The sequence below is a fragment of the Euleptes europaea genome, chromosome 18 (genome assembly GCF_029931775.1).
Source record: "Euleptes europaea isolate rEulEur1 chromosome 18, rEulEur1.hap1, whole genome shotgun sequence".
NCBI lineage: Eukaryota > Metazoa > Chordata > Lepidosauria > Squamata > Sphaerodactylidae > Euleptes > Euleptes europaea.
The window spans coordinates 10,258,563-10,275,240 of NC_079329.1; the positions used below are offsets into that span (position 1 = coordinate 10,258,563).

Below are 16,678 nucleotides of genomic sequence, written 5' to 3' on the forward strand. Positions count from 1 at the left end.
AGGGGGCGAACTGTTCCTTCAGATACCCTAAGTACATTGCGTGTAACTTTGTCAGGCGAAAGGCATCCATCCTCATGTGGAGAATTCCAGAGAAGAGGGACATACATGTACACAGGTTCTTTAAATATTTGTATTTTTCGCTGGTTTAGTTATCTTCTGTATTCCTAAATAAGATGCAAATAAGCGTGAAGGGGGGGTTATTTTCATTTCAGACATAACGCTAAACCGTGATGCGGCACATGGAAATGGCTGGACTCGCCCACACCCTGCTTCCCCTCCCCTTTCCCTAGCAAACTTTGGATCAACAGCATAAACCATAGTTTGCATTTACATCCGACTTGAAGTTTACATCCGACTTGAAGTTTACATCCGACTTGAAGTTTACAGTTTGTCCTTCAGTCTAGGATTGTAAGCTACAGTTTGAAGCTGGTTTGCAGTCTGTAACAGGAGGGGAAGCACAAACTGTAACTTGGCAAATTTGGACTTAACTGCAAGATGTGGTTTGTATAAGAGTGGAAGGAGCTAATTGATTGATTTTGTTTGTTTAGGAACAAACTATGGCTTGGTGTTGCTCTGAAGCAACCCGTATTCTGGGACAAGGTCCTTTTCCTTTCCGTGTCCCAGCTGCCCCCCCCCCAATTTATTTTGGTTCATCCATGAAAGAATGGACCCTGTTCAGATGAAAGTAGATAGATGCACCTTTGTAATGGGGAGCATATATTATTGTAGTAAGTGTTGTGCTTTGGAGATTTTTATGACTGAAATACACTTTTTAATATTTGTTAAATAAAGTCTTCTATTGGATTCCTGGAAGTCTTGTATTTCTTGTAGTTTAGCTTAGGATAGGTTTCTAAATCTCATGGAACAAATACTCTGGTCCACAGGGAGGAAATCCTCTGGTGCATACATGCTTCCTTCATGTTCACACCCAATGGCCTGGGAGTCATTTCCATGTTGTGTTATCCCATACTGCAGAGGAATCAGTGTGAATGATACCATTAGGGTCTTTCCCATTAGCTGGGCACCAAATCCATGCAATCAGCACAGCCCACTTGTTCTTCATACACATTCTTCTCCAGTGTGAGATCATACCACAGGGATCATACCACAGCCATCTAAAGGCATGGCTGAAGAGTCCCTTCAGGGCCTCCACTGGTATTCTCCCAGCCCTCTCCCTTGGTTCATCCTCACTTGCTCAGAACTCTCTTTGTGATACTGCAGCATACTTCAGTAAAAACTTTCCCAATGGCTGTGGAAACCGAAAGATTGGTGTCTAAATACAGCTTACAGGTTTGGGAGAGTTGCAACAGCAAAATAAGGATTTTATTTTTCATGTGGAATAGGAGAGCCATCGTGGCGTAGTGGTTAAAGAGCGGTGGTTAGGAGCAGTGGAATATAATCTGAAGAACCGGGTTTGATTCCCCAGTCCTCCACATGAGCAGCAGACTCATCTGGTGAACTGGGTTGGTTTCCCCACTCCTACACACGAAGCCAGCTGGGTGACCTTGGGCTAGTCACAGTTAGACCTCAGCCCCATCTACCTCACAAGGTATCTGTTGTGGGGAGGGGAAGGAAAGGTGATTGTAAGCTGGTTTGATTCTTCCTTAAGTGGGAGAGTAAGTCGGCATCTTCTTCAATGTTTGATGCATAGTGTGATGAACTATCTTTCGTTGGAGAAGACTTTCTGGTCCATGTATAGACTTCCGGGATTGGCAGTAGTCCACCAAGGCCTTTTTCTGCACAGCTGTCTGGGAACACCTTACCCAAGCATTAAATTTCTCTACCTCTCATGTCTCTTTTTTGTCTTCTTGCAAAAAAAAAAAAGAATTTTCACAAAAAACAGGCATGAGTTTTAAAATGTTTATTATTTATTAAGATCTTTGAACTGAAGCCATAAGAAACCCAAATTTTAATTAATATAGAGACCCCCCCTTTAATCCTCTAATATGTACAACCTATACAGAAAGGCCGAGGCTTTAAATATTTATAGATATGTATATATAACACTCGGAAAGAAGACTCACTGTGCTTTAACCCTCATTAACCTGCTGTCTGCTCCTTGATGGGAGCTGAAATTCTCATGGGCCCAACCCATATCTTGGGAGGAAAATGTTCTGTATGGCTACATGACCGATGAATTAACCAGTGCTACATGCTGGCCTAAACATTTGTCTCTATATAGTGTGTTAACACACACACACGGTTCAGATGCCAGCCATTTTGTGAGATTCTAACCTCGGGTTCTGTGTTTAAACTGGAAGAATGAATTTGCTATGGTGTGAGAATAAATTCCAGCAGTTTTCAGCTCCCAAACCTTCCTTAGCAAACAGCACTGCCTGGAGAGCTGAAAAACAGACTTGAAACAGATTTGGGGGGGTGGGGGTAGAAATGTGTGTGCATGGGTGGGGGGGGGCTGAAAAATCCCTGAACAGGAGCAATCTTGCTCGCAGGTACCTTCAATTGGCTTTATTTCCCAACTCACCACTAATCTAGTTTCAGCTTTGTACATTCACAGGCGTCAGCCCAGAAGGTCATACTTGAAGGGTATTGCTCAAAACCATATTAGTTTTACAACTGTTACGTTCCTCCCTTGGGTCAGCTTTCAGCTGTTGCTAGTAATTTTGACCCAGGAAGCTTCTAGAATACTCTACCAAAGAGTAAAAATGGGTTTCTGTAAATATTTTGAAGGAGTGTTTTTGTTATACAACGCCCCTATTTTCTTCTAACAAAGTGAAATAATAAAATGTTTGAAAAAGGGAAGGGGGATATGCGGTCTACACTTTGAAAGTTGTGAGATCCAATCCGCCAAATACTGTCTGCCTGTTTTTCAGGCTGAGATAATAAAGACACTTCGATTTATTCAAGAAAAGTAAGGTGGGTGGGGGAGTAGTTATTCACCCTCAAAATATAAGAATCAACACATTCCAAAGCGGCTTAGTTTTTGCAAAGATTTGACCTAGAAATGGCCTGTTCTTTGCAAAGATCACATTAGACTAGTAACTTATTTCACTATGGCAGAACTCTGATAAGCCAAAAGAAGCTGAAACCATTTTCAAACATAAGGACACAATGTGCTGAGTTCTTCAAAGAAAATACTGATTTGAAACTGCTACTGCTACTGTCGAAGGAATCTGTGAATGTTCAGAATTCTACAAATGACCATGTTTACAAGATGGCAGGGATGTTTTTTTGTACAAGGGGCTGACTCTTGACAGAGGCTGGTAGAGGACGTGCTTCCTTCACAATAAAAACCAGCAGTTCCTTTCAAATTTCCTTAAGTGGGGGTTTGGATGGCAAATCTGAGCCTTTCAACAACCCTTTTGAAAAACTTTGACCTGACCAAAGAACAGGCATCGAAACCGCTTCTGCAGCTTAAAAAAAACAAAAACCCATGGCTGCTGCTTCCCTTCAACTTCTTGGTGCAGGCTGGTCTGCTTGTATGCACTATTTTGAAATGTTACGCAAAATGAGTATGTTTCTATAGAAAATGTCCACAACTGTAGAATGTATCTTTCCCTTTCATGTCACTATTGTAGAGCTCCTCTTCAAGTGGAAGAACTGTAACGTTTTGCTTGAAATTCACCCCTCACATAGCTTGTTTAAAACACAGAAGTGCCTCTTCAGATATTAAATTCACTACCAAGAATGTTGCTTCTTTACTATTCTTTTGGGTGGATTTTTATTCTGTCAGTCTCCAGTGGTAGATGCTTCTCTTTGGAAATGTGCTTCATTGTGAGCGAGATGTTTAGAAGACTCCCCTCTTCCCACCCACACACTACCAGGGCCCTTTGTAATTTGTTGGTCTTGAGGGGCAGAGATGAGATGGACTGGTTTTTAATACTAAACTGTAATTTCTAGTGCCAGAAGTAAAGGGATCTATCAGCCTCTAACCTTTTCCAGTTAATCTGTACTCTCCTTGGTGCAATATGTTCTCCCCATCTTTGGGTGGGCTCTGTACTGAGGTAATGCTACAATTCTTCCTCCCTTTCCCTCTGGATTCTCCTCCCTGAGTTGGAATGCTCTACTGAAACATAGTATTTATGCCATTCATGGGCCAGATTGCAGCCTGCTCAGTGAAAACCAGTGTTTATATTAGTTTCCCCTCCTTTTTCCGTCTTCCCTCTACCACTGGATGTTCTGTCATTTTTAGGTTCCTGACTTCTGGCTCAGTACTGGTACAGCACTCCTTGAATGTTTGGAGTAATGTTAACAGTGGTTTACATCGCCTTGGTGCTTCAATATCACTCCCTGAGGAGGAGGGGGGAATGTATTCTGTTCACTAATAAAAATAATTCCACCCTCCATTACTGGGAAGCAGTTATCTCCAAAAGGTTAATTTTCCACCTCCTAACTAGGGAGAGGAACTTTACTAAGACCTTGGGGCCCTTCTTTTAGATGGTTAAGAACAAAAAGTATAGGGAGTAAAGGTTACTATCTTCTCAGAATAAGCAAGTTGACATTCCTGGTAATTTCTGCCCACAGTGGAACCAAACATAAAAGCCTACCACACTGGAAGGCCCAAGTAATTCGATTCTTTTCCATGATCTAATATTGCAAGGCTTTACAAAAAGACTAACCATAACAGATTTTTCTTATCAAGGTCCACCATGTTGGAAGGTCATACCAAGGTCCTACCCTGGTGGAACATTTTGATCCTAAGTCCAGCCAGCCCACTGCCCGCCCAACCATCTTCCCAAAGCCACCCAGTGTCTATCTCAAGTTCCACAAGGGGACCAGCCCACGGGTCTCCTTCTCGTAGACATCCGGGACTAACCCGATGGGCGAGGGCACCATCTTGACAGTGTTCTTGCCGAACAGCTTGCGTTCGTATTCAATTAGTTGCCTCCAGAAGCCTACGTTGGGCCTCACGACGGGTCGCCTGCTCTTCACCCACTCGTGGGCATCCAAGAGACTCAACCGGTGGTACTTCATTAAATAGGCAATGCAGAGGGAGGCGGACCTACTTACACCCGCCACACAATGGACAAGGGTTCTTCCGTTCTTCTTCCCTGTCTGGTGTATCCTATCAGCCACAGAATCAAAGTACAAGGACAGCGGGGCGTGAGGGAGGTCAGGGACGGGCACCTTGACGTAGTCAATATCTGGCCAGTTGGTGTTGGGGATTTCCATCGTCGCATTCACGACGCACGTCACTGCCCTGGAGTAGACCAGATGTCTGTTGGACGCTGCGTTGCCAGAGCAGAGGTAGAGGCAGGGTGAGATCTGGGCGATGCCTCCTAAGACAGACAAAGCGTTCCCAGCGGTAGGGGACGGTTTGGTCACTGAAGGGGGCGGAGAACGGCGGAAAAAGCCGTGGTTCCGGAAATTCATGGTGGATGGTTCAGCGTACATAACAGCTGTGGAGAAGAAGAAAGGCAAGGCTTAAGAACTGGTGCCCTATTAAGAGTTAAATGACCCCATCCTATTCCCTAATGCTCTTACTTAACCAGCTAGTATTTGATTACCATGGGCACCCTACCAAGAGGTCACAAGCCACTCTTCCCCACACAATTCTTGATCCCGTTTTCTGACAAACCTCTATCAAAACAGTCGCTCAAAATTAAATCCTCTGAGCGGGATAGAGGGGTCTGGGCATGGGTTTGTGTAAGAGAAATAAATTTGGGCAGATATGGGGCGAACTAGGGATGGGGATTATAAGTGATTATTGGAGTAAACAGGAGAAACCTGACAGTAATGGTGTGTGTGTGTGGGGGGGGGGACAGTGATTAAGAGAACAGAGACAGATGAGAGGACTCAGCAATGTGAAGCCACAAAAAAGTCAATGAAGAAGCAAAAGAGGAAGGCAAAGGAATATGTATCAGCAAGTTCTACGTTTGTGCAAAGCCAAATGTCTGGCAATGTCCTACCTTAATCATTTCCTTGAAGTCCTCTAGCCGGCGGCTGCCCCCGACTACTGCTTCCAAGGGCCAGGGATGGGGGGGGGGGGGGAAGGAGGGAAGGAACTAGAAACTGTGATGCAGCAGGAATGATGCGCAGAGAGGGGATGATGGAGAAGAGGGGAAAATGGAGGGATGGGGGAGGGAGTGGACAGCCTCTTAAAGGGGCAGTGGGCTCTTTACCGGTCCCTGGGCTCTGCCCCCCCACCCCCTTTGCCAACACAGCAATGGGCTCCAAATGGGGGGGGAAGGTTTCGATACTAATTTGTAACTCGTGCTTTGCGATCATTGGTGCACAGGGAGGGAGTGGGCTTTGCATCAGAGGTTCCTTTCCCCTTCCTCTATACCAGGGCTTCTTAATCTTTTTCCACTCACGACCCCTTCTCGCCCAAGAAATTTTTATGCGACCCCGGGTATATAAAATAGGCATACAAATCAAACATTTACTGACAATAAATCATAAAGAAATTTAATTTAAAACAATTCTTTGGTATACATATTTTACCATTTACTGTTGCCAAACTTTTCACAACCCCCATATTCAGTTACACGACCCCATACGGGGTCACGACCCACAGTTTAAGAAGCTTTGCTCTATACGACAAACAGCCCCTCCCCCAATATCTGTATTCATTACACCCTACAGTTTACACTTTCCTGCTTCCCAAATTGCTTCCTGCTGTTCAAATATCACACCTCGATAATAAACTCCAGAACACACAAAACACCCCTGAGGCTCAGAGACTGAACCCCTCCCCCCCCCTTTCTAAATGCCAGCGTATTATCCAAACCAGGATGTACTGGTTTGTCCTGGAATGGGAGTTGGGCTACCAACGTATAACTGAAAACACAGAGTCTAACCAGGATACTTTGGGATAAGATTACCCCAAGATTAATAAATAGATTCTGTAGGCAATGTATTACAAAATGGTTATGCTCCCTGGGGTATATGCTCCCTGGGGTATACAACAGCCCAGAGAACTGTGCTGGGCCTTGCAAGTTAGGCCAAGGCATTCAAGAGCATGCTTTTATCTCCTTAGAAGGGCCTCATTACAAGAATCCCGCTTAGGTATATTGCACTGTGCAGTTATAAGTGCCATCCCAATGTACTTTGAACCAAGGTAGGGTTGCCAGCTCTGGGTTGGGAAATAGCTGGAGATTTTGGGGGTGGAGCCTGAGGAGGGCAGGGTTTGGGGAGGGGACAGACCTCATGGGGTACAACGTCACAGAGTCTACCCTCCCAATAAGGCATTTTCTTCAGGCAAACTGATCTCTGTATTCTAGAGGTCAGTTGTAATACCAGGAGATCTCCAGGCCCCACCTGGAGGTTGGCAATCCCTAAACCACAGGCACTCTAAGCTTCTTGAGTTAACTCATTTCCAGACTCAATTGCCAGCTCACACAACCCTTCTTGTGGCTACTGTACCCAAAAGCTGCCCCACCAGAGAACATAAGAAAGGCCCTGCTGGATCAGACCGAGGCCCATCAAGTCCAGCAGTCTGTTCACACTGTTGCCAACCAGGTGCTTTTCAAATCATGTTTGGAAAGTAGATGAGGACACCGTCAAGGGTAGAGGCACATGTTTGAGATCGCTTAACAGAGATCAGTTACCTTTTTAACCACATTTCCACTAACTGCAGATTTGAGCGGGGTGGGGGGGAATGCAGGCTTTCTACATGTATGTTTAAATCCAGGGTACACACATGAAGCTGCCTTATAGTGAATCAGACCCTTGATCCATCAGTCAATCATGTCTGCTCTGACCGGCAGAGACTCTCCAGGGTTTCAGGTGGCGGGCTTCCACCTACCATCTGATCCTTTTAACAGGTGTCTGAGCCTGGAATCTTCTGTGTGCTAAGCAGATGTTCCACCCCTGAGTCACAGCTCTTTCTCAAGGGTAGTAATTCCAATATGCGCAAGGGACGTTGAGTGAAGAATAAGGGGACAGATAAATATTTTGGTTTAATCAAAATAAAAGGTTATCTCGAGAGCACGCCTTGCAGCTGCTTCCCAAAAGCCCTTCCTCTGATTCAGCCTGGCGTTCATCTATACCCCACCCTCTGGTATCCCCCCCCCTTGACATAATATCTCCTCGCTCTAGGAATTAGTCAAGTCCAGCCTGGTTGCCTCTCTAGGAACGAGGAGCCAAAGGTTCCGCCTCCATCTACTCTATTGTTTCATCACTTTCAACCTCCTTTGGGCTCACATTTCCCTCTGGTGTGTGTTGAAATCATGTCCCTTACAAACCTCGCTTGTATGCCACTTATAAACACTGCCCCGCCCCCCTTAACCTCTGCAGCTCAGACAGACGCTTTATTTCGACGCACCCTGCTTAACTCTTTCAGCCTGCCTGGCCGCCCAAATGGATCTTCCTAACAAATATAGTCGAATACATATAATATTCCCCTTCAAATGCTAATTATTTATTGCACCCCCTCTTCTCCCTTTAACTTTCTGAGCAACTGTTCCTTTTCCATAGAACTCTAGATCTGTCTAGAAACAAACTGGCGTTTGCCCCCACTTCTCAAGAATGTACAAACCACCTCTTCATGCCTCATTTCTAACTCCTCTTAAACCACCCTTTTAAAAATAGCTTGAATAGGTTTTGTGTCCGTAAAAGAATAGGCTGAATTGGTTTTGTGTCTTTGCCACAAAAATAATGCGCTCAACCATTTCCCAGTTACAACGATGGTAGCAAAACAATGCCCCCTGGGCGAATGTATCCCGGGTCATATTTTTGTATGCAGAAGTGGAATGCTGACCCACCTTTAGTAACTATAAATACACAACGCAGGGTGTGTCAGTTATGTTGGATTAATTGCTTTGGGGGAAAAGGTGGAAATCTTACCACGTACACACCTCCAGCCCGGCTCCCATATAGTCACAGATCCCGGGCTCCCCTTCTAAGCTCCCCAAATTGTTCCACACCAATAAACCACTTTCTCCCCCCCCTCCAAAGCACAATTCCCACCGCCAATAAACACTCAGATGCTCTCGAGCCCTGGGATCCAAACCTACCCCCCAGCAACTCAAAGAGCCCTCCTCCTCCAAGTGCATCCACTCCCCAAACGCATAGGAGGTTTTGCCTTGGATTTGCCGCTCTCTAAATGCACACTTCCCCCAGCCAAATTCTCAAAACTAAAATAATAATAATAATAAGCTCCCATGCAGAGTTTTGAGAATTCAGATGGGGAAACTGTGCATCTAGAGAGAGGCCAACCCAAGGCAAAACCTCCCCTCCGTTTCCGCCCATACAGTTTCCCCTCCAAGGCCTCGAACCTCCTTTCCCCCCAGCTCAAAAACCACAGCTCAAAAACCACAGGCGAAACAACCCGAAACTTAAAAAACGAAATCAATTACCAGTCAGTTTCTCGCGGTCTTCCAGCAAAAAAAAAAAAACCTCTTCTCCCAAGTTCCTGTTCCTCTTTATGGGAAGAAAAATGTCCCCGGGGGCCGCCTACTGCCTTTAGGCCGGAGAGGGGAGGAGGATCTGAATGCCTCCGCCGCGCCTTCGATGCAGCGAGTCCTCCTTCCTTCCTTCCTTATTGATCACTTTTTCTAGGCGCGTATAAAATAATGCAGATAAATAAATATATATATAAATATATATATATATTTTTTTCTGCCTTCCTTCCCTCCTTCCTCCTGGGTGGGGATCCGGAGTTTCCTGCCTTGGCTCCCCCCCAGCGCTGCCTATATACCACCCCTGCCAGCCCCCTCCCTGGCTGGACCACTCAAGCGTTGGAGGTAACAAAGGGTTGCCATGGCGACGGGATGCGGGGGAGGATGCTGTCGTCAGAGCCGGTGACACAGGCCCGCCGCTCGCGCGAGGGGGGGAGGAGGAGGAGGAGGAGGAGGGAGGAGGAGGCGGCGCCGCGGCGGGGGCAGGAGCGCGCAACCCCGGGGCTTCCCCCCCCTCCTCCGCTTCCGGTGCAAGTTCCCCCTGCGGCGAGCCGGGGGAGGGGGGCGCCCAGTCGGGGTCCCGAAGACACCCCCCCCCCGAGCGCTGCAAAAATGTACCCCAAGGCTGTCAGCTTGCCCGATGGCAAGTGGGGCCCCTTAAACATTAGACAATATGTTAAAAAATGTTAAGGGCCTTTTCGTCGCTTGAAAATATAATAGATGCATTTAAAATGTTTTATTTAAAATGTTTTTTTTTTAAAAAAATCAAATATAACAATCTGGTCTGATCTCAGAAGCTAAGCAGGGTCAGCCCTGGTTAGTATTTGGATGGGAGACCAACAAGGAATAGCAGGGTTGCTGTGCAGAGGAAGGCACTGGCAAATCACCTCTGGTAGTCTTGCCATGAAAAACCCAAGGGGTCGCCATAAGTCACACACACACACACATTTAGTATCTACTGTATACTGCCAGTAATGTGTACAATATATGTACACTGTAATTACTAATATATATTTATAATATAGTATATCATAGTATAATATATACTAATATAAATATATATATTTTTTGCAAAAAAATTAATTGTACCTTTTCCCCACTTATGTATTTTTTGAAAATTTTATTTCTTATAAAAATTAAATGATAGCCTTATAGTTATGTGTGGGGCCCCTTTGTCTTCTGGCAACCAGTATTTTTAGACCCAGTCCGCCACTGACCCCAAGACGAAAATGCCCTTTCAGGAAAAGCTTCAGAAAGTTAGGAGGGCCCGTATTTCTGTAGAGAGGTATTTCTCACCAGGATCAGAGCATGCCTATTGTATTAGGTGCTGTGGAACACCGGCAGGATGGTGCTGCTGCACTCGTCTTTTTAGTGGCTTCCTAGAGGCACCTGGTTGGCCACTGTGTGAACAGACTGCTGGGCTTGATGGATCTTGGTCTGATCCAGCAGGGCTTTCCTTATGTTCTTATGTTCAAAGGGGTGCCTAGGATGGCCTAGGCTAGCCTGATCTCGTCAGATCGCAGAAGCTAAGCAGGGTCGGCCCTAGCTAGTATGTGGATGGGAGTGTGTAAAGTGCCATCAAGTCGCAGCCGACTTATGGCAACCCCTTTTGGGGGGTTTCATGGCCAGAGGCTAACAGAGGTGGTTTGCCAGTGCCTCCCTCTGCACAGCAACCCTGGTGGTCTCCCATCCAAATACTAACCAGGGCTGACCCTGCTTAGCTTCTGAGATCTGACGAGATCAGGCTAGCCTGGGCCATCCAGGTCAGGGATGGGAGATGGGAGACCCCCAAGAAAATCCAGGGTCTCTATGCAGAGGAAGGCAAGAGGCAAACTACCTCTGTTAATCTTAAAGTCGCTAACATTCAGGTAATAGCTAGAGATCTCCTGCTATTCCAACTGATCTCCAGCCGATAGAGATCAGCTCCCCTGGAGAAAATGGCTGCTTTGGCCATTGGACTCTATGGCATTGAAGCCCCTCCCCTCCCCAAACCCTGTCCTTCTCAGGCTCCTCCCCAAAAACCTCCCGCCGGTGGCGAGGAGGGACCTGGCAACCCTAGTTAATTGCCTTGGAAGTCGGCAACGCGACTTGACCCCGCTTTACACACGCACATTTTAAAGGGGTGCATCGTTCTCTCTTTCCCCTCCCCTCCGGTTATGATGCATCATGCATGATGGTGCTGCGTTCGCGCACACAAGCAGCGATACCAGCTGGGAGATCCTTCTGGGTCCCTGCTTGGGGGGTCGCTCACGGCCGCTGCGCGAGTCTCCCCCTCTCCTCCTCCCCTCTACCCACACTATGCGCGTCACAATCTCACCCCACCTTCTTCCTCCCCCTCCCCACCCCACTCTCACGCTCTCGCAGGAAGATTCGTGAGTCACAGCGAAGGTGCAAAGACTCCATCCAGCCCCTGGAGGGTTAATTAGCACAGAGTTATTCCAGGGGACCAGGCTGGAGGTTCAGCAGTGTGGGGATCCCAGAGGTGACGCCGGGACAGGGCAAAGACAATTTATGCCTGGGAGGGTTTGCCTTGGGTTTGCCACTCTTTAGATGCACTTTCTCCCTATCCATATTCTCAAAACTCAACAATAAGCCCCCGTGCAGAGTTCTGAGAATTCGGATGGGGGAAATATGCATCTATAGAGTGGCAAATCCAATGCAAAACCTTCCATGAATAAATGGCCAGAAAGAAAGTCAGCCTTTAGTCCTATCCTGTTGGCAGCACGTTGTTCTGAATTGAATAACCCACGTTATTGGGAGGGAGCTCCCCGCCCCAGAGACAAAGGTTGGCCTATTTAAGCCGTGGCAACTGAAGAGAACCTCCATGTTCAGAGGCAGTGTACCTCTGAATATCAGGCGCTTGCTTATTTATGTGTTTGTTTGTTTTGTGATTTGCAGCCCGCCCTCCCCGGCCGAAGCCGGCTCAGGGCGGATCACATCATACGAAAGCGTTAATACATCAATAATACAATTAACCACAAAATCTAAATTTAAAGCAATAAAATCCCAATTAAAACTTTTTTTAAAAAATACAAAATTACAGATGGCGTGGGGTGGAGCCTTGATTTCTTGCTTGTGGGGTTCCTGGGACCGTCTGGCTGTCCGTTGCTGGAAGCAGAATGCTGGACTAGATAAACCTTATTTAACAGGATAGCTCTCCCCCGCCCCTCCTTCCAGGCACACATGTTATGAAAGATATGAGCCAAGCTAATTTACTTCTCTTCATAACTGTACGCAAATGGATGACTTCTTCCGCATATTGAGATCTCGGGGTTCGAACAGGAATTCCATGCAGTTAAAGGTCGTGTGATAATGGCAGATCTGCTTGCGTACATCATGCGACTGGGAGTCTCAAAAAAGAGAGCGTTAAAGGACCCATAGACGTGTGCTTGTATTCCGCTTATTACAGTAAGCATGAGTCGGCATGTCAAAAAAAAACCCTCCCCTTTTTCTCCCTGGGAAAGCTTTACCATATTTTGCAAGCTGAAGAGCTTCTGCTTCCTAAAAAAGAACGCAGGAGGCGAATGAAATGGCTCAGCTGAACAGTGCCTGTTTGCACATGATAGATAAGACGCTGCCCTGGGAAAGGATGCAGAACTGCCAGATGCACCGGAGTAAACAGATCCCCTGCCGATAACGCTACCATAATTACTAGTGTGAAGGCTGTTCAAAGGGGATATATGAGGTGCTGTATTTAACAGAAGTAGGTCACTGCTATGCGTGACGTGTCCATTCAGAAGACGATCTGTGACCACTGGTGCTTACTCCCAGGCAACTGCGCACAGGATTCCACTGTTAAAGTAAAGTAAATAGCCCATTTCTTGGCCGGGGGGGGGGGACTATTAGAATAATATAATCATAGAGTTGGAAGGGACCACCAGGGTCATCTAGTCCAACCCCCACACACACCCAGTGACCCCTACTCCGTGCCCAGAAGATGGCCAAGATGCCCCCTCCTCCCATGAACTGCTCAAGTTCATAGAATCGGCATTGCTGACAGATGGCCATCTAGCCTCTGCTTAAAAAACGCCAGGGAAGGAGAGCTTACCACCTCCCGGGGAAGCCTGTTCCACTGAGGAACCGCTCTGTTAGAAAATTCTTCCTAATGTCTAGACAGAAATTCTTCTGATTTAATTTTAACCTATTGGTTCTGGCCCAACCTTCTGGGGCAACAGAAAACAACTCGGCACCATCCTCTGTATTAAATACCGAGCAATGTAGCTTTCCCTCATGACGAACTGCATGATGAAATTTTCTGTTCTACGCTGTTGGTCTATAATATATGGTGTAGCATCTATCTTATTTTTTCTGTATTCCCCCCAAGGAATCCTGGGAACTGTAGTTTGGTAAATGGGTTTAAAATTCAGCAACACAGAGGCCCAGTTTATACCAGCCATCTAGTTGTTTTGTCTACTCTGACTGGTCAGCCTATTTCATTTTCCAACAGCAGGGAGGAGCAGAAGATTTGCTCAGTATAGAATGGGACAGTCTCAGGTGAAATTTTCTTTCTCTCTTCCCCTTTGCAGCACAGAGACACAGACGCCACGGCTTTTACAAATGGTGCGTTTTATTTATTGCTCCAAAATAAAAGCAAATGACAAAAAAAAAAAAATACCCAAGGGCTGAAAAATTAGGGGTATGAGAGATTGCAAAGGGCAGCGTTCCCCAGTAAATTCCATCTCCCTCGGGAATACCCCTCACTTGCTCTTTCCCCAGCAAGACAGAATAGTGGGGGGAGGGGAGGGATAATCCTTTTGCCTTTTCCCAAAATCCAACAGAACATCCTTGGAGATGGGGTGGATCAGACAATCAGCAAGTAATAACAGAGAGGTGGGAAAGAGACCCTTGCATGTGTGTGTGTGTGTGGGGGAGGTAATACTCCGGTAGGAGGTGGGTGGGTGGAATTCTGAACAGAGACCACCAGCACGCGCTCTTAGGACCTTTTATTTTCCTCCGGGCAATCCCACCAGAGTTCTCTCATATGCTTGGGGAGGGTATATTAAAGCAGGGGTGGGGAACGTCAGGCCCGGGGACCATTTTAAGGCCCGCGAAATCATTTGATCTGGCCCTTCATGGGCCCTGGTAGATCTCTAGCTCAGAAGGATCTAAGACTGGCGATCCACCCCCTCCCGTGGACAGGAGTAGCCTCTATTCAAGGCAGATGTGAGTTTGTTTTGTTAAGAAAAGGAACCTTTTTCCCCCTTGCAGAAAATTCATGAGCTATGGAGCTGCTAGGACTGCCCAAGAAACTGTTAACCCTTTCCCGCCTGGGCAGTGGAGAAACGTATTCCCTCTATACTACAAGAGAGCTGGGGGCAGAAGTGGCGACAATGGAGGGGTTAAAGGGGGCAGGGCCAGAATTCTTGGGGGGGCAAGTTAAGTTGATAATTTTGTATGGCCCGCGAATGATGTTATAAATATCCAAATGGCCCTTGGTGGAAAAAAGGTCCCTCACCTCTGTATTAAAGGGATGAAATGGGAGTCTTTTTACAACCCTAAATTTCTTAAAAGGTTCTTTTGGCACTGTGGGTCCTGCAGTCTTTTTCAAAACCAAAACGGGCTTAAAGGAAAGAACCTTGGGAAATGGCCCCACCCTAGCAAAATGTCCTTAAAGTGGATGCCAAGTGACAAGGAGAAGACCTTCCAACTCTGCTGCTTAAAGGGGAATCCCTCCTTTCGTGTTTGCAAACTCCCTTCTACGTTTAATCCATAAAATACTTAAGTGCACATGTTATTTTCCTGGTAACAGGATATGGCAGAGACATCTCCTCTAAAACAAAACCCAGCCTCCAAATTAACATAATTTCCCATACAAAACCATTATCTCCTGTGGGGATTTTTTTTTTAAATCATTCAAGGGATACTATGAAAAATGGAGAGCACAAGGCCGCCAGGTTGTTGTGTTGTTGTTTTTTGTAAGCATACTAAATAGATGGGGGAAATATACAGGTGTGTTTTTTCTTCCTTAAAGAGTTGCAAACCAGTTAACAGTCAATGGCACAATTGTTCTTAAAAGCCTGTATGAAATTATTTGTGACTTTCAATGACTTATGATTTTTAAGAGGCAAAAAAAATATTGTGGAATGCCTGCGCTATAGCCATTATACTTGCATGCCCTAAATCTTATTATTAAAGGAACACCCTTGATAACAAAACGGCCTCCTGTCATTCTTTGCAGGAAATGCGTGTTCTGGATTGAGTTTCATCCTGCATTTAAATTCTAAAAGGCCTTTTTTGGGGGTGGGGGAGAATATGAACATATGAATCTGCCTTCTACTGAATCAGACCCTTGGTCCATCAAAGTCAGTACTGTCTACTCAGACCGGCAGCAGCTCTCCAGGGTCTCAGGCGGAGGTCTTCCACATCACCTACTTGCCTAGTCCCTTTAACTGGAGATGCCAGGGATTGAACCTAGGGCCTTCTGCATGCCAAGCAGATGTTCTACCCCTGAGCTTCCCTCTAACTTTCAGCTTGCTCAGAACTGACATCAAATGCTCAGGAATCCAAAAAGTGGGAAGCTCCACTGGGAAAGTGGTCCATGGAAACCTCACAGCAGTTGCTCAAGAGCAAGTCAATGGATCCTACGTAGACCTTCCTGGTGGATTGGGCCCTCGTTTCTAGGGAACGCTGGAAAGAATTTTTTTATGAGCCTTGCCAACCGGCCTCCAGTATTCTTTAGAAGGGGACTTATTTTAGAATGCTAAGGTATGTTTTCTTATTTAAAGGCAGAGAACGCCCAAGAAATTTCAGCACTCGAGACAGAAAAATCTAAACGTTGCCCTGATGCTGATAAAAATGTATCAAACTGAGCAAGCGATCGTTTTCTGCTCAGGGCAAGAAGCCGCCCCCCACCCCGCAGCCCCCAATGGCCAGCATGGTCCCACTTAAAGGGATTACTTCTTGAGGGCGAATTCTCTTTTCTGCAAGTCCTACACCATATAAGGCGCCTTCTCGACCTTTTCTTGCTTTTTGGAAGGGATGGGAGGCAAATCAGGAGGAGGAAGCGGGTCAGGAGTGTAATCAGAAAGCCCTTGGTAAGTAGTGCTGCAATTCTATGCACATTTATGTGGCTGCAGTCCTATGCGCATTTACATGGGAATAAGTCCTATTGAATGCAGTGGGATTGGGCTGCACAGGTACTATTATGGTGCCTTTTTAAAAAATAATTTTGCAAGAGCCCCTATATTACAGACCATTACAGCAGGGATTGGCTCCTGTTATGCTATCTTAATGTCTCTATAAAACTCTAAGTCATGTATGCTGGCTTCTTTCACATAAGACAACTTAATGACAGATCTGTTGTGCAGGACCTTTTCCAATCCAGATTGTGGCAAGGTCAGAGGGCACTCACTAGGGTTGCCAACTGCCTGGAGGAAAAA

The 16,678-nt window shown here is 46.2% G+C and overlaps 2 protein-coding genes across 2 annotated transcripts in view; one reads left to right on the forward strand and one right to left on the reverse strand.

Moving 5' to 3' along the window:
- TMEM219 (transmembrane protein 219) overlaps positions 1 to 16,678 on the forward strand; it is a 140,859-nt gene that overhangs the window by 30,799 nt on the left and 93,382 nt on the right. The gene's annotated exons all lie outside the window — the stretch shown is intronic.
- Positions 4,496 to 5,369, reverse strand: LOC130489400 (dual specificity protein phosphatase 14-like). Its single transcript, XM_056863108.1, has one exon. It carries the CDS (start codon positions 5,350 to 5,352, stop codon positions 4,711 to 4,713), a length of 642 nt encoding a protein of 213 aa, XP_056719086.1. The 5' UTR covers positions 5,353 to 5,369; the 3' UTR covers positions 4,496 to 4,710.